The sequence below is a fragment of the Anolis sagrei genome, chromosome 5 (genome assembly GCF_037176765.1).
Source record: "Anolis sagrei isolate rAnoSag1 chromosome 5, rAnoSag1.mat, whole genome shotgun sequence".
NCBI lineage: Eukaryota > Metazoa > Chordata > Lepidosauria > Squamata > Dactyloidae > Anolis > Anolis sagrei.
In genome coordinates, this window is record NC_090025.1 from 97,135,602 (window position 1) to 97,162,873 (window position 27,272).

General features: G+C 40.3%; 1 protein-coding gene across 5 annotated transcripts in view; it reads left to right on the top strand.

The window, feature by feature from the left end:
- The window catches only part of PCLO (piccolo presynaptic cytomatrix protein), a 337,168-nt gene that overhangs the window by 222,946 nt on the left and 86,950 nt on the right, over positions 1–27,272 (top strand). For all 5 annotated transcript variants that reach the window (XM_060778188.2, XM_060778189.2, XM_060778190.2 and 2 more), the window contains exons 9-10: positions 12,637–12,718; positions 21,568–21,693. In XM_060778188.2, the coding sequence (XP_060634171.2) occupies positions 12,637–12,718; positions 21,568–21,693 (208 nt within the window). The remainder of the gene's footprint in view (positions 1–12,636; positions 12,719–21,567; positions 21,694–27,272) is intronic.

Here is a 27,272-nt window from a genome sequence, read left to right on the forward strand (position 1 = left end):
TATGAGGTTGTGTACCCATGTATAGAAATATCTTATATAATCCTGAAGACCTTCCTTAGAAGAGATAAATTTATTTATTTCGTGTCATCAGCAACCATACCATTGTATTACATTTCTAACAGAACAAAACAAACAGATAAAAAAGGCACAAATTTTGCAAACTTGGTAGTTGATTAAATGTCCTTTGACCAGTAGCTGGCCACTTGGAGTGCCTCTGGTGTTGCCACAAGAAGGTCCTCCATTATGCATGTAGGAGGGCTCAGGTTGCATTGTAGCAGATGGTCTGTGGTTTGCTCTTCTCTGCACTTGCATGTCGTGGATTGTAGCCCCATTTCTTAAGATTGGCTCTGCATCTTGTGGTGCCAGAGCGCAATCTGTTCAGTGCCTTCCAAGTCGCCCAGTCTTCTATGTGCCCAGGAGGGAGTCTCTCATCTGGTATCACCCATGGATTGAGGTGCTGGGTTTGAGCCTGCCACTTTTGGACTCTCACTTGTTGAGATGTTCCAGCGAGTGTCTCTGTAGATCTTAGAAAACTATTTCTTGATTTAAGTCGTTGATGTGCTGGCTGATACCCAAACAGGGGATGAGCTGGAGATGTCACTGCCTTGGTCCTTTCACTATTGACTGCTATGTCAAGTGGTGTAATACCAGCTAAGCAGTGTAATTTCTCCAGTGGTGTAGGGCGCAGACACCCCGTGATAATGCGGCATGTCTCATTAAGAGCCACATCCACTGTTTTAGCGTGGTGAGATGTGTTCCACACTGGGCGTGCATACTGAGCAGCAGAGTAGCATAGCGCAAGGGCAGATGTCTTCACTGTGTCTGGTTGTGATCCCCAGGATCGTATGATATTGTTTCTAGCACCCACTTTTTGCTTGATATTCATGCAGTACTTCTTGTAGGTCAGAGCACGGTCCAGAGTGACTCTCAGGTATTTGGATTTCCGCTAAAGCATTGCCATTGTCGCTGCCTTGGTCCTTTCACTATTGGTTGCTATTTCCCGGCAGGTGGTGCAATGCCGGCTAAGCAGTGTAAGAAGAGATAAATGAAAATGGAGATAAACCTACTCTGCCATTTCTTAAACAAGAACATAGTAGTAATAACAGTTGGGGCTCTCTATAGTCACATGAACCTACAAGAGAAGCGAGAAACATTTTTTTAATATGGAAGGTTTTTATGGGCTCCATTCCAGCATTAGGTATGGCATAGATGCCATGTTCCGAGTGGAGGAGGGCACTATTTCTGATAAACTGGTTAATTCCATTTAATATTTTCCTACCTATAAATCCTAGTTCATTTTCAAGCAACAGCTTTCTTGTGAGAAAAGTGCATCTCAGTTCAGTGCAAGGTATTTAAAGGTTATGAGTCTTCATATAATATATAAGTGAACACAAGAAACAACAGAAGATGTTTCCAGCATATGCGAAACACTGACAGGCTGTATGTTGTCTACGTGCCTGAGGTTCTTCACCATGACCCATGAGTAAAATACAGATGGAGTCTCTCTTACCCAAAATACTTGGATTGGATTTTGGATTTTTTTAAATTTTAAAACACTTGTATTTGCATTTATATATATCATGAAATAGTCTGGACATGGAGCCCAGATCCGAACACAAATTTCATTTATCTTTTGCAGCTATCCCACACATAGCCTGAAGTTAATTTTATGGACATTTTAATAATTTTATGCATGAAACTAAGTTTGTGTACACCGAACCAATGAAAACAAAGGTAACAATATCTCAGCCGCCTCCATGGCCAATTTTTGGAGCATTGTGGATGTGTGGATTAGGGATGTTCTGCCTGTTTGATAGTGGCTCTTGGAATTGATGGAGACATTCTTTATAGAGGAAGAGGACTTGTGAATTGGCTACAGGAAGGATCCAGTGGTGTACTCCTACTGTACTCCTACTGTACAATTCGACATCAAAATTGTCAAACTGACCTCTCCAATCCAGAATTGAGTCTGCCCACTCCCTTTCTGCAGCTTCCAACTCACCAAAACCTATAAGGGACAACTTTTTTGTGCAACATAGATGGCTGCAGTGGAAAAGGGAAATAAAATAAAATAAACTGAATTACAACTCCCAGACCCCGCACTGAATGTGAAAGCGCATAATTGGATCTTGTTCTAAGGTTAGGAAGACTAAGACATACAGTATTCAAACCTGAACAAATAATGTAGCCAAAAAGGTTTTCCTTGCGGGTTTTGGTTTTGGGTTTTTGCACAGGAAACTTTTAATCTGCACAGCAAATACTGATTTATTTTCTGTGCAGAAAAGTGCAAAAATGTTATTTTCTATTTTCATGCTTTTTTTTCAAATATCAAAGCAAACCTGTTTTTACAAAATATTTCTAACCTTCACTCCAAGTTACCCAAATATCATCACATTCCATATAACAGGATTGTTTTGCACTTCAGTGCATTAAAAATTATTAAGTATCAATAATATTACATCCTCAGTTCTTGTGGGTTTTTTCGGGCTATATGGCCATGTTCTAGAACATGGCCATATAGCCCGAAAAAACCCACAAGAACTGAGTGATTCCGGCCATGAAAGACTTCGAGAATACAATATTACATCCTGTTTATAAAATTATTTATAACAACTATTTATATGGATAGTAAAATAATGCAGGTGCGAGTAAAAGAATAAATGAATAAATATCCTGAATAAATTGTACATAATAACTTTAAAAAATAAGTATATTTGTGTCCAAATAAACTAGACCGTATATTTGAGTTCATGGATCCAAAACTGAACAGTTATTGAGTGTATAGCAACCAACTTTCTCAAGATGGCTCTACACTGACAAGTATAGTGGGTGAACCAGCATCCAAGATACTGATTTCAGCCCACTTTACAGCCCAACAGGGACTCCGTGAGCCACTTCCCAGAGAGTATCCAATACCCAAACATGCCAAAATGGTTCATTGTGGCTGGGTAGGTGCCTAAGTGCCACCACCAACGCATATTACTTCTACTCCCTTTCCCCCATTCTCCTTTGCAAGTCACAGGAGTAAGAAGACAAACCCCTAAGACTAGATAGGTGGCTAGGAGTGACATGGGGAGAGGGAGCAGGAGGGGCAGCCACTCTGTATCTCCAGGCAGCCTGAATGTAGGATGACAGTCAAGACAGATGCATCAGGTTCTGCTAGGAGCTGGCTGCAGCTGTCTGGACAGGGCCTAACTCAGGAAGCAGGGGAGATTTTCCCCCAAATTAGCTTAACCTAGGTTGAAAGTCATATTAGGTTACATCAGCCCCCGTACATTGTGTAGCTGCCTGGGGACTGATCCAACCAATACCAATTTAAGTGGTCAATGTAGATGGCAACAGAAGGTTTTGCTTTTGGAAAATATAAATACCAGGTATAAAGATAACTTGTACTGTATTTATTGGGAGGAGACTTGGTAGTTTGGTGAATTCATAATTACTTAGCTCCTTCCCAAAGGCTAGAAACATTTCAGCTCTTATTAACTGCCTTACCAGTTGGCCACTATGTGTTCTGGTTGTGGGACTATAAGGACTTTATCACATGAGGCTGTCCAATCGCAAATGTAGCATGATGATTGCGAGCGCCAGAGGAACCTATCATATGACATTGATGTTCTCCTGTAGTGGCTTTGTACTCTTCTCATTATTGTAGCACCTTTTTCTAATTTACCAGGAAAACTGTTAATAGCCCAAATAATATCACCATGATCCAAATGACTACATGTAAAATGATTTCTCCTGCTGCACTTACAATATTCCAGGTACTCATATGGGTATAATTTTCCGTCCCACTCTGTGTTTGCATTGTTATGGTGAAAATACGAGGGGTATTTTTTAAGTAAGGTCCGTTTTGTTGTAGACACTAGTAGTTCATGCGCATACTGCAACAAGCACGTGCGTCGTGTACCGGCATGCCTTGGGAACAACTGTGCTCAGTTTCCGCTTTTTAGCTAACCTGTACGGTTCTGTTCTGTGCTTTAAAAACGTTTAAGACTATCAACTCACCCTCCGCATGTGAGGTTCGCTCAGTGATACGGTTTTTGTCAGCAAGGAACCTGCCTGCTGCAGAAATTCATCGACAGATTTGTGAAGTGTACGGTGATACTGTTATGAGTGAAAGCAAAGTGCGTAAGTGGGTAATTGATCAGGAAATTCATTTGTGAGACCTGTTATTGTGAAGTGCCTGTTCTCACGAATCCTCGCTTCAACTGAAGCCACCAAATCGTCTGTAATCAAAGAAGGGTGACCGGAGCGGTCCTCATCATGGACGTTGTCACAGCCATCTTTGAATTGTCGTACCCACTTATGCACTTTGCTTTCACTCATAACAGTATCACCGTACACTTCACAAATCTGTCGATGAATTTCTGCAGCAGGCAGGTTCCTTGCTGACAAAAACCGTATCACTGAGCGAACCTCACATGTGGCGGGTGAGCTGATAGTCTTAAACATTTTTAAAGCACAGAACAGAACCGTACAGATTAGCTACAAAGCGGAAACTGAGCACAGTTGTTCCCGAGGCATGCCGGTACACGATGCGCTCGTTGTGGTATGCGCGCGAACTACTAGTGTCTACAATAAGACGGAGCATACTTAAAAAATACCCCTTGTTTATTTAAAAGCATGCATGAATTGGATAGGGTCATTATAATAAAAGATCAAAGATACCTGGGGCAGGGGGGAACAAAGAATCCCACCGCTGCCACCAGTATAATAAAGATAAGCGTACAGGCTGGGCAGGGAGGAAGAAAGAATCCCACCTCCTACACCAGTGTAAAATAATTAGCAGCTGACCATAGGTTAAATATATCAATGAGCGATGTTTTTGGTAGATATGACTGCCACCACCTCAGCTTTATTGGTGTGAGGAACCAAAAGGTGTGAGTGCGTTGTAGGTAAATTGTGTTTGCCTTTGGTTCTTCTGGAACTGTTTCTTCACTGGCTGACTGGACTTTAAAAAGGTTTCTATTATTGACTTGACTTAGTTCTAAGGAGATTGACAGACTGAGGCATTCACCAGTTAAAAGTGAACTATGAAAGGTTTATTGAATTTTAAACAAATATCTACTCATATAGTGAGCGGTACAGAGACTTGATTCAGTTGTAGAGACTTAGATATTTTAAACAAGTAGTGCTGCTGACAATAAAGCTTTTAATACTGTGAGTTCCCTTAAACACACTGCTCTATTCTTAGAAACAGTATCTACTGGAGAACAGACCCCTATCTGTCTCCCACACAGGGTAATAAACTCTCTTATACTTTCTCTTAATATAAGAAGACAAGTCTTTCTTTTACTGGCCCTTTCACCACAGTAAAACCCTAGCCCTTGTCTCAATCTTATTCCCTATCCTTAAGACTCACTTTAAAGCTTTCTTTCCCTGTCAGAACTCTATCTAGCTTCCTCTCCTAAAAATCCCTTCCTTCTGTGTCTGATGTCAAGACACTTCTCTCTCTGTCAAAAGCTGACAGCCTCTTTCCCTCTCTCAACCGACTTCTCCCCTAATTGCTCTGACCAATCAGGAGTCGGCTTGACTCCTCCTCCTGCTTCTGCCTGTCTTTCAAGATGACAGCTACTGATACTCAGGCTTCGGCCTGGTCGCCTTACAGGTAGATTTCACTACAGTCATACATGGAAGGACCATAGAGTCAGCAATATTGTGTGGAACACTGATAGCAGGAACAATAGTAAACAAAGCAGCACCAAAGCACTGGTGACAATCAGGTGTGAAAGTGAATGAACCAGTACTGGTATGTTTCCATTTGTCTTGAGAACATGATGGTTGCAACAAATAACCATTTTGTGTGATAAAGTCCTGTGTGTTTTACTTTTTATAATTAATTTCTCTTAGTTTTCATCATTTCTAAGATAAATGGAATGAGAGGCAAAGTTTTCCTGGAATGTTTTGTGAACCTTGCCACAGCAGGAAATATGAAGGCGGCATCACATATTTTACCATGTAGTTGAAATAATTCTTCTCGAAGAAAATTAGATTTAGATTTTGGTAGAAATATTTGCTTGCTCGTAATCTTTAGTTACGTCCTCAGGCTGCTGTTATAAGCATTGAGTCAGGGCCATTAAAAAGGAGATAGCAACTATAATTACAAATAGTTTGCCATGCTTCATCTAAGATTTATTTTTCAGATATTATCTAATTAGCTATCAAATGTCATGATAATTTCTCATAGGATCCACCACACTTTTAACAGAACAGGGAAGTCTCCAGACGGTTTAAACAAGAGTAATGTCTCTTGAAACTATTGTGGCTATAATGTTTTAAACTACAGTTCTTTTGATTTAAATATGGTTACCATCACAGAGTAAAAGATTAACTTCACAATTCAGCAGCAGATCAGTTGCACAACTTCAGCGCTTTCCAGTAGCTTCTTCCTGCACAATATTTTCAATCAACTGCTCTCACAGCCTGCAGCCACACTGGAACCTTTTACAGACACTTAAGCACATGCCCAGCCATTGTCAGTTTTACCATTGTCTTTCCCCAGTCTAGATGATATTACAGACTTACCACAGCACACAGTTATATCTTGTCTTAGCAGACAGGTTCTTTTAATTACATATAACCTTCGACGAACAACATCACAGCACAAAGAGAAATATACACTGTACATGACTTCCTTATAAACAATTCATTTACACATAGCAATCACCGATTGGTTCCCAACTCATTGACTCAACTCAAACCCAGGATTACATCATTCACAATCACCTGGACTAGGCCAGAACACATTCCCCAAATGAAGTTCTACAGTTAATGCATGACTCAGCATTTCCAATAGAAGCCCATTAACAGTGCATGACTCAGCTATATTACATTACAATACATTGTAATACCTGGCAAAGATTTTGTTGTAGATTAGGTGCTTAGGATTTGCAATTTTGTTTGTCAGAGCAGGCTAATGAAAGATAGCACACCACAAATATTTCCTTTGCTCTTAATCTTTCAAATTAGAATTAGACAGCATGACCCAGATGCAAATAAATAGATTCCATACATTTTTCTTCTGATAGAAAGGAATGATTTTTTTGTATGACATCAGCACAACTGAGTAACAACTTAGGACCTCATCACAATGAGGTCCCCCGTGCCAATTTGCCAGCCTTCATGGCAAATCCCTCTCTGGCAGCAATGTTTTCCCATCACATGTGGGGAAGCATCACAGTTTGGGTAATGGAACACAGGAAGGCTCCCGTGTTGCCAGCACAGAATCGTAGGATGTTTGCACCCCGGTCGAGCCTGCGTCATCTGTTGAGTGGCGTGGGGCTCCATGGCTCAACTGGGATGAAAGTGTCCTAGGATACTGAAAATTTATTGTGTGATGAAGTCCTAAGTTAGGTTATTTTACCTACTACTGCTTTCTGCTACTGATTTGCTGCAAGCCTTTAGTGTGAGTTGTATATATTTTTTATTTCCTTAGTTATAAATTTCTGGAAATTTCAGATATACAATGGGATTTTGGCTGGTGCTTTCCCCTCTCTCCAGAATGATCTTCTGTTTATCCATGGGTTGAATCAAAATCCATAGTTTTGATCCCAAAACCTGCCCTCGACTTGTGCATGATGTACACAGTACACAAGAACAGAGTACATGAATACACAGTAGTCCTTCCATAATTGCATATGATCATATACCATATGGAATATTATCAGAATTTTTTAAACCAAAGTTGAGCAGTTAGGAATACGAACTGACTAGAAATATTTAAGGAGGAGAAGTTCTTCTGCAATACCAATATCCTCTTCAATTCACACACTGGGCTTTCTGATGCTTCATGCATTTTGGGAGGAAAATTCAAGGGGAAATGGCAAAGGTACTCTAAACATTTCTATTATTCCCATTTGCCCCTGATCAACCATAGAATGTCAGAGTGATGTTTATATTTCTAGTTTTGCTTTTTTATTTAAAAAATATTATTGAGCCCAAACAGCAGAAGATGTTTATTATCATTTTATTTGAACAACTATTTTCTGTTCTTGTTGAACATTTGAAATACTACCAAAATGTTTAAATGGGCACAAAATAAATAAATGCAACAAAATAGTCATAACTTTTCCATACACTGGTAACCTCCTGCTATAATAAACCCTACATGGCTCTGCTCTTGAAGAAGACTCAGAAGCTGCTTGACTATAGACAGCATATAATGACAAACTAAAAATCATATTGGCTGTCAATGTGCTTCCAGTCTGAATGCAAGGTGCTTCATTTAAAATCCCAAACAGCTTGCGAATTTGATACTCTTCCCATATATGCCTGTCCAAGAATTAAGAACTGCTGGTGGGTAGGGTGCTTAATTGCTTGCTTACTTACTTAGGCAATCACTCGTAGTCCGAGGATGATGGTCCTCCAAGTTCAGTGTCCTGGCGGTGGGTCCCTAGGTGACTCTGGAGCCCTATTCTTGATCTGCATCTTCTCCCGCAGTGAGGGCATTGGCTTCCAGGTGGAAGGCGGTCTCGGTCAGGATTAGCTCGACGTGCCTTCCTCTTGGCACGTTTCTCTCTTTCACCCTTCATTCGTGCCTCTTCAAATTCTGCAGCACTGCTGGTCACAACTGATGCTTCATTGCTTCATACCAGTGAAGCCAATGCTCTGTATTGGGGCATGGAAAAGGGCCTTCTCAGCTGTGGCACTTCAACTGTAGAATATCTTTCCCCTAAAGTCCCAATTGGCACCAACATTCTTCTCATTTAGTACCAAGTTAAAATTTGGCTATTTGCTTAAAGGCCTTGGGTTTTATTAATTTATTTATTATTTACTGTATTTGTATACTGCCTTTCTCAGCCCATAAGCGACTCAAGGCAATTAACAGAGCAAAATTCAATGCTTACAATGTCATAAATACAATTAAAAACATAACATATAAGGAGAAAGAAAGAAAAGTGAAAACACTGATGCCTGCAAACTAGTAAAGATACAACTCCGAAGAGCTGTTGTAAGAGAAATCTTGAAATCTTGAAAGCCACATTAGGGAAGGGGGAATGTTTTGTTACTGATGTCTCTCCCTTTTTTCTTTTTTTTTTCCTTTTTTTTCTTTCTTGTTTTTCTCTTTCCTTCCTCTATTTCCTTTCTTTCTTTTTGTTTCGTTTCTTCCCCTCCCTATCGTTCTCTACCACTCCCACCTCTTTTATGTTTTTTTTCCTTTCTCTCTTTAATCTTCTATTAAACACTTGTAGATAAGACTCATAATTTTATCTTTGTATACTTGAAAATTTAATAAAAATTTTATTAAAAAAAATAACATAAAAACCAAACAAGTCAATAAAATATAAATTCATAGTGTCTCCTTGTTAAAAACATTCTCTAGACTCATTGTCTAGTTGTTCCATTTTTCTATGTCAGTTACTCTGCATTTGCAAATGCTTGTTCAAAAAGCCATGTCTTGACTTTTTCTGGAAGTGGCTGATCTAATTTCTATAGGGAGGGCATTCCACAGTCGAGAGGCCACCGCTGAGAAGGCTCTGTCTCTCATCTCCACCAAACGTACTTGTAACGAAGGTGGTAACGGGAATAGGGCTTCCCCAGACAATCTTAAGGTCCTACATGGTTCATAAAGGGAGATGCATTCGGAAATGTAAGTTGGGCCAGAATTTTATTAATTCAACCCAAGACTGTCACATGGGACCTCATCAGATGAGCAAAATTGTCCATCATATGATACTTCACTTGAGGCACAAAGCCCACCGGCTAACAACACATGATGTTGATCTACTTCTGGCAGGGCTCTATGCCATAAGTGAAGTTGAAGTGTTGCAGAGGCAGCAATGGTAACATGGGGGGCTCCCTGTGTTGCATAGGAAACAGTGGGGTGGGGGGTGATGACAACACTTCTTGCTGTGGGATGAGTTGAGGAGGGATTTGTCAGCCTTTCCTAAAAAAAATTAAATCTGTTTTATTGTCGGGTTTTTTTTTAGCATATTCATACTTCCTCGCCATTTTTTAACTGCTTAAACTGTCTTAATGTTATCTGTCAGCCACCCTGAGATCTCCTGATGTTTTAATGTTTAAATGTTTTACTAAACAAACTACATCGAAATTCATAGCTGTTATGGAAAGAAATCTGTGTAAATGAACAAAAACCTAGAAAAACAAATAAAAAGTTTTTAGAAAAGATGTTTTCACAATATAGAGAAAAACAAGAATGAGAATAGCTCAGGAATGTCTTTCATATAGCAGATGAAATACCTTTGATTGGAGAATCATCCCCCCCCCCCCCCCCAAATAAAGAATTCCTTTGCAGGAGATTTCTGGGAAGGGACAGTTTCATATTTGGAACATATACTGCTTGTAGGATTTTTACGATATTTTAATACTTGGTTTTATTGTGAGTTGCTTTGAGTCATTTTTGGAGAGATAAAAGAGGCCAAGAGCAGAGAAAGGCCCCCAGAAGACCTCCTCCATGGGCTTCTGCAGAGTTTGAGTTGACGTCGATGGCTTCAGAGGAGCAGAGAAGGAGTAGGAGAGGAGAGCATAGCTGGGCAAGGTGGAGCCACACCTATTATTATTATTATTATTATTATTATTATTATTATTATTATTTAGAACTTTTATATACCAGTCTTCTCACCTCCAGTGAGGGACTCAGGCCGGTTTACAACAAGGAATTCATACACAATGGTTTAAAAACATCACATCCAATAATACACTAATATAAACACATTAAAGTACTATCATATAATTGTTGTTGTTCATTCGTTCAGTCGTCTCCGACTCTTTGTGACCTCATGGACCAGCCCACGCCAGAGCTCCCTGTCAGCCGTCACCACCCCCAGCTCCTTCAAGGCCAGTCCAGTCACTTCAAGGATGCCATCCATCCATCTTGCCCTTGGTCGGCCCCTCTTCCTTTTACCTTCCACCTTCCCCAGCATAATTGTCTTCTCTAGGCTTTGCTGTCTCCTCATGATGTGGCCAAAGTACTTCAACTTTGTCTCTAGTATCCTTCCCTCCAATGAGCAGTCGGGCTTTATTTCCTGAAGTATGGACTGGTTGTATCTTCTCGCAGTCCAAGGTACTCTCAGCACTTTCCTCCAGCACCACAGCTCAAAAGCATCGATCTTCCTTCACTCAGCCTTCCCTAAGGTCCAGCTCTCACATCCGTAGGTGACTACAGGGAATACCATGGCTTTGACTAGGTGGATCATATAATTATATAAGGCCAAATCGTTAACATAAAATCACTATTCATCCCTATTGATCCCCATCTGTTCGTGTGGTCAAGAGTTATTGCCTCCCTCATCAAATGCCAAATTCCAGAGTCAGGTTTTCACCAACTTTCTAAAGATCAGGAGGGAAGGGGCAGTTCTAATCTCCAATGGGAGAGAATTCTAGAGCCGAGGCGCCACCACCGAGAAGGCCCTGTCCCTCGTCCCCACCAGACGCGATTGCGAGGGTGGTGGGACTGAGAGCAGGGCCCCTCCAGACGATCTTAACAACCTTCGTGTTTGGTCCAGGCGGTGACATGGACCTTGTTGTGCTCCTCTACCAGGTTGTGCAGTTTGACGGATTGCTGGGAGGAAGAAAAGGGAATGGGCGAAGTTCCTAAACAGGAGCCACTTTACCAGCTGTTAGGATTTCTGGGAGTTGAAGGCCAAAACATCTAGTCAGTCACAGGTTGAGAACCACTGATCTAGGCCTTTTGCGTTTGGTGCCCTGGCTAAATCTGAAAACCTTTGGTAGGATAAAATACAGGCTGAGTATCCCTTATCCAAAATGCTTGGAACCAGAGGTGTTTTGTAGTTCTGATTCCTCCCTCCCCAAGTTTGGAATACTTGTATCTTCATATCTGTACATAATCTTGGAGATGTCCAAGTCCAAACATGAAATTGATTTATGCTTCATATATTTAACTCACACACTTAGCTTGAAGGTAATTTTATACAATAATTATAATTTTGTGCATAAAACAAAGTATGTGTACAACTGGACTCCGGGAAAGCAATGATGTCATTGTCTCAGCCACCCAAGTGGGCAATGTTTGAGTATTTTGAACTCCGGATCAGGAATCTGCAACCTGAAACACATGATTTTGGCATCACATATGGTTTCTTGCCACATGTTTGTTTTTGAGACCACATGAGCAGTTTATGGTGCCTTTTGTGGGAATTCTGCTCTTACAAATGTTCATCCTGGTGGTTTTTCCAAGTGTGTGGGCAAGGGAGCCACCAATTCAGGCCCCCGCTCTGCAAAGCAACCCTTCTGCTGCTAAGCTCTGCCCAAATAAAAATATAAAATAAATATATTAGCAAAATAAATAAAACCTGGAACTCTGCCAGTGAATGAATATTTCTTCTAGAATGGGATTCAAAGCAGGTTACATATTTGCTTGTAATACTCATTGTGAAGTGGTAAGTTGCCATGCCATTGGTCTCACACTCTTGATCAGGTTCCTTCAAATACTACTGAGAGCAACTATGGTTGAATGAGTATCACATTCATGCAATTATGCGCAAACCATTCCTAACAGGAAATTGAAATTTTGTGTGAGAGGAAAAGAAGGGAGAAAGAGAAAGCAAGATTTCCTGAGCTAACATGTTCACAAGGTTTTTGTTTATTTACAAGTTATTATTAAAAACACCCCATCATGTTTTATCTTTAATAGTGTGTACATTTTGTATTCCTTAGATTAATGGGAAGCCGATCCAATACATCTTCCCCCATGCAAGGCTGAAACTGCCAAGAGATCCAAAGGATCATTCTGTTTCAGGTAAAGTAAATGGAAGTCGCTGGCTTCATTATAAAATTCATTGCAAATGAAATGAAAGGTGATGCATCTGTCTCATGTGGCAAAATGGTTGTTGAGATTGAATGGGTAGCAGTATTCAGTGACATTTATTAGGGGTAACAACTTTTAAAATAACAAAGCTATTGTAGGAATGCTTCTGCTGAAAATAACATGTGAATAGGTGCTATTTTATATATGTATAATTTTGCATAGTGGATGTATATATTTATCTACATTTTCTATTTTACATGAATGCTGAAGGAATCTAGCCAACAATTGATTTTGCATACCTCATTATTCTGATAATGAGTTGAGATTCCTGATATAGTTTGGCATTTCCGTTTTATACCTGAGACTATGCCTGTGGAAATATAACTATAATAGAAATGCTAGATGATTTATCAAAGGAAGGGGAACCATATGCAATGTACTGACAGCATATAATAATGCATAATCTACATTTTACAAGTCGCTCCATAAGGGAGAGAGAGTCTGGAGGATTAGTCTGTCTAGTAAGAGAACAGTGCATGCATAGTGAATTCACTTTCTACATTTCAGTAATCTTCTCCATTACCCTCCACCCTTCTATTCCCTTTACAAAAGAAGCATAAGGTTGGTAATTTGTCTAGAGCAGCGTTTCTCAACCTGTGGGTCAGGACCTCTGGAGGGGTCATGAGGGGGTGTCAGACGAGTCACCAAAAACCATCGGAAAACATAGTATTTTCTGTTGGGCATTGTGGTTCCGTGTGGGAAGTTTGGCCCAATTCTATCATTGGTGGGGTTCAGAATGCTCTTTGATTGTAGGTGAACTATAAATCCCAGCAACTCCAACTCCCAAATGTCACGGCCCATTTTCCCCAAACTTGACCAGTGTTCACATTTGGGCATGCTGAAGTTTCATGCCAAGTTTGGTCCAGATCCATCATTGCTTGAGTCCACAGTGCTCCCTGGAGGTGAGTGAACTATTATTTACTTTATTTATATACTGCTTTTCTCAGCGCTCAGGCAACTCAAAGCGGTTAACAACAGCAAAATTCAAAGCAAAACATCATAAAACGATTATGGGACAGTTAAAAAAATAGCATCATCAACAATTAAACATCAATATAACAATCATTAGCGTCTCATCAGTAAAATCAGAATCCAATCTTATCATCCGTTAATCCGTGTTCCTATAGTCATTACACTGCTTAATCGAATGCTTGTTCGAACAGCCAGGTCTTCACTTTCCTCCAAAATGCCAATAAGGATGGGGCCGATCTGATATCTATAGGAAGGGTGCTCCACAGCCGAGGGGCCACCACTGAGAAGGCCCTGTCTCTCATTCCCGCCAGGTGCTCCTGTGATGCAGGCGGGACTGAGAGCAGGGCCTCCCCAGATGATCTTAATGTCCTAGTTGGTTCATAGGAGGAGATGCATTCGGAGAGGTAAGTAGGGCCAGAACCGTTTAGGGCTTTATAGGCTAACGCCAGCACTTTGAATTGTGCCAGGTAGCAAACTGGCAGCCAGTGGAGTTGTATGCTCCCTGAGTGCCGCTCCTGTTAGTAACCTGGCTGCCAAGCGTTGGACCATTTGAAGCTTCCGAGCAGTCTTCAAAAGCAACCCCACGTAGAGAGCGTTGCAGTAGTCTATACGGGATGTAACCAGAGCGTGGACTACTGTGACCAAGTCAGACTTCCCAAGGTACGGGCGCAGCTGGCGCACAAGTTTTAACTGTGCGAATGCTCCCCTGGTCACCGCTGAAACCTGAGGTTCCAGACTCATGAGTCCAAGATTACACCCAAGCTGCGAACCTGAGTCTTCAGGGGGAGTGTAACCCCATCCAACTACAACTCCAAAACTCAAAGCCAATGCCCACCAAACCTTTCCAGTATTTTCTGTTGATCATGGGAGTTCCGTGTCCCAAGTTTGGTTCAATTCCGTCGTTGGTGGAGTTCAGACTTCTCTTTGATTTTAGGGTAACTATAAATCCCAGCAACTACAACTCCCAAATGACGAAATCAATACCCCTTCAACCCCACCAGTATTCAAATTTGGGCGTATCGGATATTTCAGCTAAATTTCATCCAGTGAATGAAATTACATGCCGCATGTCATATTCCTAACGGTTGCAAAATTACAGTTATGAAGTAGTAACAAAATAATTTTATGGTTGGGGGTCACCACAACATGAGGAACTGTATTAAGGGGTCGTGGCATTAGGAAGGTTGAAAACCACTGGTCTAGAAGCAACCTAGCCTCACAAAAACAGGAGGACAGATATCTGTTTTCACTCTGGGGTGCCGAAAGATCTATTTTCTACCTGCCCATTATGGGGGAGGGGCTTCCCAGGCTCCCCCTCCCACCACATTAGGCATTTAAGCTGTTTCTACTCTAAAGGAGAGGCATTTGGCTTCAAGGAGGTGCGCACTTTAAGGAGACTTCTTACCTGTTTCTCTATTCTAGAGGAGAGGTGTTTGGCTACAGGCAGGTACACATGCTTTCTGGGCCTGCACGCCACATAGCACTCTTTCGAAGGCAAGGAGGCTGCTCGCAAAAAGCAGGCAAGGAGCTGGGATCAGCTCCCAGTTGCTTTCATGTCAAGCTGATTTTTGTACCGGAAGGGGGCTTCCCGTTATATGCTCCCAAAGGTAATGAAAGTAACGAAAGAACGGATGTAATGAATGAAAACAGATCCACGCAATGAACATATCGTTGTGCTAAACTGCAAATTAAGAGAAGTATTTTTCAATGAACAAGAAAAGGAGAACAAAAAATGTCCCTGATGAAAATAAAAGATTTAGACCACATGTTATTGACCAAGCTCGGCCTGTCATTGAACATTGAAAAAACCAAAATGCTGTTCCAGCAGTCACCAGCCAACCCCTCTCCAATGCCAGCGATTCAGCTTAATTGTGTAACATTAGAAAATGTTGATCATTTCCGCTACCTTGGCAACCACCTCTCCACCAAAGTCAACATCGACACCGAAATACAACACCGCCTGAGCTCTGCGAGCGCAGTATTTTTCCGAATGAAGCAGAGAGTGTTTGAGGACCAGGACATCCGTAGGGATACCAGGGTGCTTGTTTATAAAGCTATTGTCCTCCCAACCCTGCTATATGCCTGTGAGACGTGGACTGTGTACAGACGTCACATGCAACTCCTGGAACGATTCCATCAGCGCTGCCTCTGGAAAATCCTGCAAATCTCTTGGGAAGAGAAGCGGACAAACATCAACGTGCTGGAAAAGACCACCAGCATTGAAGCGATGGTCCTCTACCACCAACTCCGCTGGACCGGCCACGTTGTCCGGATGCCTGACCACCATCTCCCAAAGCAGTTGCTCTACTCCGAACTCAAGAATGGAAAACGGAATGTTGGTGGACAGGAAAAGAGATTTAAAGATGGGCTCAAAGCCAACCTTAAAAACTCTGGCATAGACACTGAGAACTGGGAAGCCCTGGCCCTTAACAGCTCCAGCTGGAGGTCAGCTGTGACCAGCAGTGCTGCAGAATTTGAGGAGGCACGAATGGAGGGCGAAAGGGAGAAGTGTGCCAAGAGGAAGGTGCATCAAGCCAACCCCGACCGAGACCGCCTTCCACCTGGAAACCAATGCCCTCACTGCAGAAGAAGATGCAGAGCAAGAATAGGGCTCCACAGTCACATACGGACCCACAAGAATATTGGAAGACAATCATCTTCGGAAAGCGAGGGATCGCCTAAGTAAGTAAGTAAGTAAAGTATTGACCAAGCCAAGTAAAGGCACATTCTGAACTGTATATTTCTGTCCTTACCAACACACATAACATGTACAACAGCTTTACTAAATCAAGATGCTATGTGATTCAACCCAATTAAAACAAGAGGGAACATCTCCTAAATGATTGCTCACACATGGTTATTAGTACTGTAAGAAAACACTAAGCAATTACTCTTTTATGCCTCATAGCAGTAATCACTCTGTGACGGTTGGGTTACTAATTCATAAATTGAAAATTTGTAATGTTAACTTCTATAACAAGGGTGGGAAATCAGCCTTTAAGGTCCCTAGATAAAAGACTGAATCATCACATTTGTGATTCTGGCTCTTATCTCAGGAACATAAGGCCAATTCCCCGCATCCCAATATTGGGAACATTTTGAATTATAAAGATCCCAAACTAAATTAAGCATGCATGAATGAAATCATAATGGTACTTGGAGTTCTTAATGTATTAAGTGTAATAAAACTAGCACTACCAATTTTGTACAAACAAAATGCTTGTCAAATTTAATCTTGTTTCCAGGGGCTCTTCAGGACTTGTAGACTATTTTATTCTACTTCTAGTTTGTCAATGACTGAGAACTACTTAAAAACTGATCTTGCATTTAATCTGCTTGCCAGCCATCTGGAGTGTCTGCTATACTTTCATCATGGGAAATTGGCACTCTTTCATCCAGGATTAACAAAGTTCGGGTGCAAAGAGGCATCTCAAACAAGTGGAATTTTTCATATTCACTCACTATTGTTCTCAGTCCCTATTAACTGTAATCAGGAGGTAGTAGTAAGAAGGACAATTTAACTCCACTCCCTAATTGTACTGGTTTCCTTATTCTGCAAGCCAAAGTCTAGACTAGATATTGCTATTGTTTTTATTGAAAATCTATGGTATTTTTTAAAAAAAACCTCATAGGTTTTTGTGTGTGTGTGTGTGTGTGTCAGGAGCAAGTTGAGAAATTGCAACATTGTAAACCAGGGGTCCACAAACTTTTTAAACAGAGGGCCAGGTCACAGTCCCTCAAACTGTTGGAGGGCCGGATTATAATTTGAAAAAAAAAACATGAATGAATTCCTATGCACACTGCACATATCTTATTTGTAGTGCAAAAAACACTTATACACAATACAATAATTAAAATGAGGAACAATGTTAATAAATATAAACTTATTCGTATTTCAATGGGAAATGTGGGCCTGTTTTTGGCCGATGAGATAGGATTGTTGTTGTTGTTGTTGTTGTGTACTTTTAAGTAGTTTCAGACTTAGGTTGACCCTGAGCGAGGGCCGGGTAAATGACCTTGGGGGGCCGCATCTGGCCCCCGGGCCTTAGTTTGAGGACCCCTGTTGTAAACCTTTGCTATTAGCTTTAAAAATTACTATTTATGAAGGCATACTTGTTGAGTTAATCTGATTGGTTTAGTTGCTTTCTTTGGTTATAGTGTAGCGGCAGATAGGAGAGATAATACCAAGAGCGATTGTGATTATCCTTACCTCGTAGGCCGAAGTAGGAGCCTGAGATGTCAGTAAGCAGGCCTCCATTTTGAGAGTGTAAACCAGGGAGGCAGACATCTTGGGAGTGTAAGAGTAGAAGAGGGGAGGAGCTTGTGCTTTCTCTGGATTGGTTAAGGGAGATGGGAGGAGTTTAGCCCTGAGAGGGAAAAGCTGTCGGCTTGTCACAAAAGGGAGTTTGATTTTTTGCTTTGGAGGGAGAGGGAGGCGGATTTTTGGTGAGCAAAGATTTTTACTGTCAGAGGGCATTTGAGACAGGTGATTCTACATTTTATTGTCAAAGGCTTTCGTGGCTGGAATCACTAGGTTCTTGTGGGTTTTTTTCGGGCTATAGAGCCATGTTCTAGAGGCATTTCTCCTGACGTTTCACCTGCATCTATGGCAAGCATCCTCAGAGGTAGTGAGTCATTCTATAAGATTCTACATTTATTTGGCCAGGAGGGTCAAAGTCGACACCTGTGGGCTTGTGTTGGATTTATGACACAAGTGGTTTGCTCTCTGGGGTCAGAGTAGTTTAGCTGTTAGAAAACTCGGTTCAGAGTGAAGCTATTTGCTCTGGGGACAACCGGGTTAGGTTTGTCTAGGGAACTCACTGCTACTGTGACAGGGTAGAGTGAGGAATCTTGCTCATGTTTAAGTTAGGAAACCTATCTAAGAATATCGTGCCTCTGTAACCACTCAAGCTCGTGCACCTCGTTAAAGAAGTTAGTTGTTTGTTCAAATATATTAATAAACATTTCTCTAGTTCAACGTTTAAGCAGCCTCAGCAGTGATTCATTCTACAAGAATAATTCCAGTGGTTTTTAACATCTTTACATCTCAGTCATTTCAAGGAGCCAAAGGGAGAGCTGGTGAGCAGGAAGGGATTTACCTCAAGGACAACATCTTTAGTATTCCCCAAATTTCTTTGGGTGGTGGCAGCAACTGTATCAGAGTATACACGTTACTGCAATAATAATCTACACGCTCCATGCTAAGAAATATATTCCATATAATTGGTGTCCAGCGGCGAGATTTATTTTGAGATCTCAGTTTATGATCCTTTAAAGTGATCCTTTCTGGGAAGCAGAAAAGTATGTTTATTTTCAGCTGAGACTCTGGCATGGAATTACATCCAAAAACTAACTAGAGTAAGGATAAAGGCATTGACTTTCCCTTTTATACATCTTCAAATGCAGGCAAACAAAGAAACATGCTTCTACATACATTAATATCATCACTACGTCACTTTAGCATCATAGAAATACCAAATTATAAACTCCTTACTTTTTACTTATACCTTTTGATATCAGGACTTTCTTATCTCCCCCCCCCTCTGGAATGTACACCCCCCCCCCTTGACTGTACCTTGGACACAGATCCTTCAGCATCCCTTTTGTCCTGTCAGCTTGGCTTCCTAATGCAGAGAGAACTTGATTTCTTCTACATTTCAGTGCTCCTAATGTATATGCAATCTATATAAATAAAAATGTAATGTCCGTTTGTGGGATTAACAGAACTCAAAAACAATTGGACGAATTGACACCAAATTTGGACACAAGACACCTAACAACCCAATGTATGTCCTTCACTCAAAAAAAATGATTTTGTCATTTGGAAGTGGTAGTTGCTGGGATTTATAGTTAACTTATAATCAAAGAGCATTCTGAACTCCACCAACAATGGAATTGAACCAATCTTGGGGCACAGGACTCCCATGACCGACAGAAAATACTACAAGGGTTTGGTGGGCATTGACCTTGAGTTTGGGAGTTGTAGTTCACCTACATCCAGAGAGCACTTTGGACTCAAACAATGATGGATCTGGACCAAACTTGGCACGAATCCTCAATTTGCCCAAATATGAATACTGGTGGAGTTTGGGGGAAATAGACCCTGACATTTGGGAGTTGTAGTTTCTGAGATTTATAGTTAACCCACAATCAAAGAGCATGCTGAAACCTACCAACGACAGAATTGGGGCAAACTTCCCACACAGAACCACCATACTTAAGACCATCCAGTCCAACTTCCTTCACCAGGGCAAGAAAACGTAATCAAAGCCCTCCTGACTAAGAGCCATCCAGCCATATATATATATATATATATATATATATATATATATGATTCACAGAGAGAGAGAGATATAGTATCATCGATTTGAAAGGGACCCCTAAAGAAGAACAATTATATGTCGCATGTTCCAGAGAAGGCAAACCAGACAATCTCCACATCAACACTGTCATAGAAACAACAAGGAATGCTGCTTACCCACAAACATAAAGGAATTACATATATTAGAAACCATTACTTTATTTTCCAGATCACCAGACTGGGCCACAGCAACGCATGGCAGGGGACAGCTAGTATATGTATAAATATCTATATATATCCAATATCTCCACATCAATAGGAGGATGCATTTGATTAGAGTAAAAGCATTTTATTGTTTTTACCATATTTGTATTATTTTAAGAAGTAAAATATATAAAGTGATGTTTGAAAAAGTGAGGTATTTGGAGTCAGGGCTGTAGCCCCGGGGGGAGGGATTTAGGGTTCAATCCCCCCCCCCCAAAAAAAGGTTAAAATTTTAACTGGTTAACCAAATCCCCATGCTAAGTCTTCACACCTAGCTCCAGTAGACAAGAGTCCTTTGTCCCATCCTGGTCATTCCACAGATATATAAACCCTTTTTCCTAGTTCCAACAGACCTCACTACCTCTGAGGATGCTTGCCATAGATGCAGGTGAAACGTCAGGAGAGAATGCCTCTAGACCATGGCCATATAGCCTGAAAAAACCTACAACAACCCATGAACCATACTATTTAAATTATTTTGTGTTATGGAACTACTCCTCATGATTGACTAAAAAAGCACACACATACCCATATTTTTTTCTGGTTACAGCCCTGCTCTAGTACACCAGTAGAGAGGTCTAGTATATTCTCCTGAGTTCTAATAATAATAACAATTATTATTATTATTTGTTTATTTATTACCAGCCTTCCTTTTCGGGTTGAGGCAGGACATAGCACAGTCAAAGACATCTGTACAAGAACATTTTAAAACATAGTTAAAATATAACCATAAAAGTACGTATTAAAACATACACATATTAAAATACATGACACAAAAAGTTAAAACAAAATAAAAATAGAATGTTGTTTTGAAATGCATAGTTAAAACTGACTGGGCAGTCCTGGAATAAATATTTTTACATTAATATTTATTTAGATTATTTCAAGGCAAGGAGTAAGTGGAAAGCTATTTCCAACAAACTTGTCACAGTTTAAGAGCTTTGGAAATTTTAAAAAAGGGATACTTTTTCCCACCTTCACAGGGTTTTTCCGTATAGCTGCAGTCCTATGGATGCTTACCTGGCTGAGTGAAATCCCTTTGAAATACAATGAGATTTTTCTCTGAGTAACCATGCATTAATTTGCAGTGGGGTGACAGTTGCTTTGAGTGCCCTTTGGGGAGATAAAGTAGGGTATAAATAATTATAAGGAGAAAGAAAGAAAGAAAGAAAGAAAGAAAGAAAGAAAGATGTGGTTAGTATTTGATCTCTGTGTCTGACTGTCTTTTCTCTCCTAACTGCAGGCAATGGACTTGGAATTCGAATTGTAGGCGGGAAAGAGATTCCAGGAACCAACGGAGAAATTGGTGCCTACATTGCAAAAATCCTGCCAGGTGGAAGTGCTGAGCAAACAGGGAAACTTATGGAAGGTACATGTTTTTTCATCTGTCTTGTTTGGGATTCTCCTTTACGTATACCTAGAGTTTACATAACTGGAAGGCAAATTAAACAAAGACTTTGAAAAACACTGAGAGGTGAACAGCAAACCTGGGATCTAATCACTGAGGTCCTAAGAATGAAGAGATAGAAACAAAGAAAATATCAAAAGTTTAAAAGTTTCTTAGTGTTATGAATGGTGACAGGTTTTGCACCATAAAGTCACAGACTATGTGTCCTAGGGTACATATGTATCAATTGCAAGGCTCGTGGGCCGAATCTGTCCTCCCTCGTCATATAATGTGGCACACAGTTACATTTAATAGTCTTATTGTTGCGGGGGTGTCCCCGATTTCCAGGATTCCAAGAGATCAGTGAAGAAGGAAGAGACAGAGACAGCTTTTGCAAGTTCACAGAATTTAATGCTTACCCCGGGTAAGGGCGCCCCAGCTTCTCAAAATGGCTGATGTGGCACAGAGCACTACCCCAAAAACATCCAGTATTTATAGGCAGAATTTCCTAGTTCGCACATGCGCATAACTCTCTTGACATTTACACAATCTAATCAATATCAGTTTGTCCTCGAGGAATCGTGGCCAAGAACACTTGTTGGCAAGATACTATAATTTCCACTGCTCCCCTTTCATCAGCTGATCAGCCACGTTCCCAGATGAATTACGTAAAAGTGAATCTTAACTTCATATATCTCTTCACACATATATGACTCCATATATCTTCATATATGTATCTTTAACTTATTCAAAGCAAGCATTTCCCTTATTAATTCTTCTGTAATTACTTTCACATTATTTTCCTATATTCTTACTTATGTAGGATTGTTCATAGGACTGAATTACCTGCTATTTACATCAGATGGAGGATAGATGGCGCTGTTGTACCATATCTTCAGATGTTCGTTTTGGATCAATAATTATTGATTTACTTTTAGAGCCAATTCTCTGACCTTCCGCATTTAGCACATAGCCGTCCTTCTATTTGTTTACTTAAGATATGGCTTCTCCTGCCTTGTCCCAGTCCTGTTCCATCTGTTAGTTTCCCTTCCACCAGAATTCTACCCCCGAACCTTAAGAAAGCCTTTAAGGTAAGACTTCCTCATTAATTTCATTAGTTTCTAATTACTTTTCTTCCTAATGACTGCCACATTATGATAATAAATGACCCCTTGAAGACAACTATAAGGCTGATATGGCTCTTGGTGAAAATGAGTTGGACAGCCCATCCAAGGGCAAGTTCTCAGAAGATTTAGTAGGGAGGGAAGAAGCTACAGAAGGAAACCAATCAGAATATTTTATCAAATAAACGATAACAATAAAATCACTCTTTTTTCTCAAATATAGTAGAATTGGTTACAATTCTAAGGGAACTATTGAATTATTTTGTTTCAGTGAGATTCCAAATATATGGTGATCACTATGAAAATGATGGCCAATTTGATTTTCATAGTATTTTTAGATTGTTGGAATATAGTAATAGCTGTTGTGAACCAGAAGCTTTAAAGGAGCCAAACACAAGTAAAAGGTCCAAACAAGGTTTAGTAATAAACAAAAATAGCTTAGAAACACTTGATTTCAATGAGTCTAGCAATAAAACAAAGTCTGTAGCAACTGCTAAGCGAAAAACACAACTTGGAGAATAATCCGGATTATACAGAGATACAATCCGAGATAACAAAAACTTTAAGCAAACTGCTTCAAAATCACAGAGTTCATAAAACACAGTGAAGCAAGGTGGGAGCAAGCAAAAGCGTAGTCAGGAAGCAGTCCAAAGTCGAGGCACGTGCAAAAGTAGAAGGGAAGTACAAAATACGATGTCGTCGTCAAAAAACAATCCGAAGTCAGCAGGAAGGTAGAAGTCAGCACTTACAGGATTCCAGTCGGTAGAAGCACGGAAACACAACGATCTGCAGTGCCAGGACCCTAAGCGAAAGTAATGGCAGCAACAAAGTCCAAAGCCCAAATACAACACTTTGCCTACTGCAAAGTTCCAATAGTTTGATACCTTACTTGTATCCTATAACTCCTCAGAGGTGGAGCTGGACTCCACCCTGTCTTCATCACTCTCAGGTGCTTTTGCTTCCACAGCTGCTCGCCACCGCCCATCCCTCCAACTTTTCCAATGTCTATCAAGACTTAGATCACCCCATATATTTCTAGGTTGCCTGTCTCCCGAAAACCCTTCAAACTCCTAAGTTGATGTGGGTTGAGTACATATGTCCCTGATCTCTTGTACACGGGTCCAATCTAGCCCATCCTCTTCTCCGTCATCACTCCCAGTCCCATCACTCCCCATGAACCCCATGAAGTCTTCCTCCTCAGTTGGAGAATTAAATATTTCATGGATCCGCTTCCTTTCTCTCGCTTCATCTGACTCTTGATCCCGAGTAACCCACTTCAAACCTCTACATTCCTCTCCCTCCTCCATCTCAGAATCTGTGAACCCTTCGAATGACTCAGTATCTGTAGGTGTCATGAATATTTCCCTAATTCGCTTCCTTTGCTGCTCTTGATCCAACACCTGAGCAGCCCTCTTTGCCCTTCTACTACTCGTTGTAGCTTGCTCAGCACACTCTACTACAATAGCTGGTTAGTTTTAGTAGAAAAAATACTGTGCAGTACAAGTCACCATGGCAGCTTTTAGCCCTAAGACTGACTCTCATGCTGTTACTGAATTGCAGTAGTATAAGGCCGCATCTACATTGACCATACAATGCAGTGTAGACTCATATAATACCACTGAACTGCCCCATCTACGCTGGCAGAAAATGAGGTGTAGTACTCACATTAGGCTGGGACATGCAAATGACACACCCAGGTTAATGCGTTTAACCCAGGGTAAGCCTTTTAATCCATCGATGTAGATGTGGCCTTAGTCAGAGTGTAGTCATTGCAGGTCAGACTGGGTATAGTTCTATCCTGCCACATAATGCAATATGGAACTGCATTACATTGTCAGTGTAGCCCCATATAATGCAGTTCAATGCAGTTAAACTGCACAATGTAGTTTCAATTAAGTAATTTGTTTTTTTCCAAGATAAACCAGAGTTTTGGAAGTTTTTGTTTTGCCTTTTGAAGCAATACCAAGGATCTCCTGGTTTGCATGATCAGTAGTGGCAGATTCTGGAAGTTGTAATAAAAAAAGGTTACTGTATATACTCGAGTATAAGCCTAGTTTTTCAGCCCTTTTTTTAGGCTGAAAAAGTCCCCCTCAGCTTATATTCGAGTCAAGGTTATTTATTATTTTACCCTGTTAGAAATACATAATAAATGTATTGTTATTGTTGTTGTTGTTATTACATTGATCATTCTACTTTATTATTGTTTTTATTATTACTGTTATTATTACATTTCCATTATTTTACTCTATTATTAGTATTATAACATTTATTATTTTACTCTATTTTTATTGGGAGGATATGCAAGTACATTTACATTGAAGAAAGTTAGAATAATGGTTTAATCGGAGTTCCACAGTCTTATCTTAAATTATAGTTTTATGTAAATATTCAAAACATTTAACATATTGATGCCTCAATTAATGTAATTGTATAGTATCTATTTTTATTTTGAAATTTACCAGTAGCCCCTGCATTTCCCACCCTCAGCTTATACTCGAGTCAATAGATTTTCCCAGGGCTTTTTTTGGTAAAATTTGGTGCCTTGGCTTATATTCGGGTCGGCTTATACCCGAGTATATACGGTAATTCAAAATCAGATGTATCCGCAAACTGCAGTTTACCATGAACTAGGAACTAAATAAGAGAAAGCAGACACCAATCACACATATGGTATCTGCAAGTACTGTATGGCGTTATGCAAGTACTGAGGCATAAACCTTGTTCTTTACTATTTCTCCCCCTTTCGGAACGTTTTTTCCAATAGCAAATACTCAGATAATGATGTCAAAACGACCAAATATCTGGGAAACTGCTACTGAAAGAGATAGACTCAATTCCAATGAATCTACAAGTCATGGATACATATGACTTTGCTGCATTTAATGTATACAGTTTATCAAGAATCCTTTTTCACTTCCTAGTTGTCCTGATGGGAAAGGACAGAAAAGTCAATACATTAAAACTGATTTCATAGGCAGTTATTCAGAAAGCTAATAGGGGTTTCATAGGCAATTTTATGAGACACAATGGGGACACCATCAATGTAAGTAAAACAAATTCCCATTATTCCAAAGACATGAATAGTAATAATTTTACACCAGCTGTCACAACATTGTCACTTCTTTCACAGATCAACAGCTGCTTTGCATTTTGATATCTACAAGATGTACGTGTCAAATGCTAAAGTTTCATCTCCTTTAAATAGGGCCTGATATGAGCTGACTTGTGCAATTTGAAGATGCAGCTCTCTTAGGACATTTTACCATATAGATGATCGCAGATGCACTGTTTTTAAAGGCAAGGGAAATAAATTAGAGGGATGATTGAGACAGATTTACTGGGACAATTATAATTAACTTTACTGTGTGTTCTGATTATAAATTTAGTCTTCTTAGAAGCACTCTAAGAAAAAAGCATTGCTTCTGCTGAGGGTTTTATGATGATATGCCCAATGAACAGCATGCAACCACTTGATTGAATAGGTGTTGAAAGTGTAAAGAGAATTGGGGATTTTACAATGTTAACAAGTAAAATATTTTTCCTAAGGAAACATTTGTTGACCTGAAATGAATGTTTTCGCTTCATTGAGTTCCACTAAGAAGAGAAAGGCAGGATATAAATGAATAAAATAATAGTTACAATTCTCAGTGGCTATTGATATTTATCATGTCAAGACCCAGAAGCCTTTCAACAATGCCAGACACAAAATAAAGGTTCAAACACAGCTTTATTGCAAACAAAAGGACCAAAAATGCACTTAACTTCAGTGCTGAAGGCCTTAGGAGTGGTTTGGCATCAAAAAGAAGTCGTTACAAGAAACAAAAATATAATCCGGATTATAGCGCTGCCTTATAATCCGGTTTGAAAAAAAAGGTGAAGCAAACTGCTTGAAAATCGAAATGACACAAAAACACAGTCACAGAAGCAGGAAAAACATCATTTCAAAACGAAGAAATGTTTCAGTCACAAAGATATTAAAGTTCAAAGTCCAGAAAAGCCAAGAGCGTAGTCAAACCGGTCCATGGTCAATCCGTTGAAAAGCAAGGCTGGAACGCTGGAATCACCGAAGAAACAGAGGTTCAGGAACACACGAAGCTGAAGCCCAGGACCCAAGGGTGAAAGTTGGCAGCACAAAAAATTATGTCCTATAAAGAGACTTTGCCTTCTGCGACTAGATGTGCAAACAGAACCCACTTTTATCTCAGAGATCTTCCTCAGAGCTTGATGAGCTCCCCACCCTCTCGTCATCACTATCAGCTGCTCCCAAGCCTGCAGCTGAGTACCCATCCCTCCACCTCTGCCAATTACTGTCAGGGTTCAGATTCTGCCAAGAGTCACCTGGCTGCCAGTCCCCAGTGAACCCCTCAAACTCCTCGCTAGAGGTGGGCTGATTAAAGATGTTCCTTATTTGCTGCACACGGGTCCAATCCAATTCCT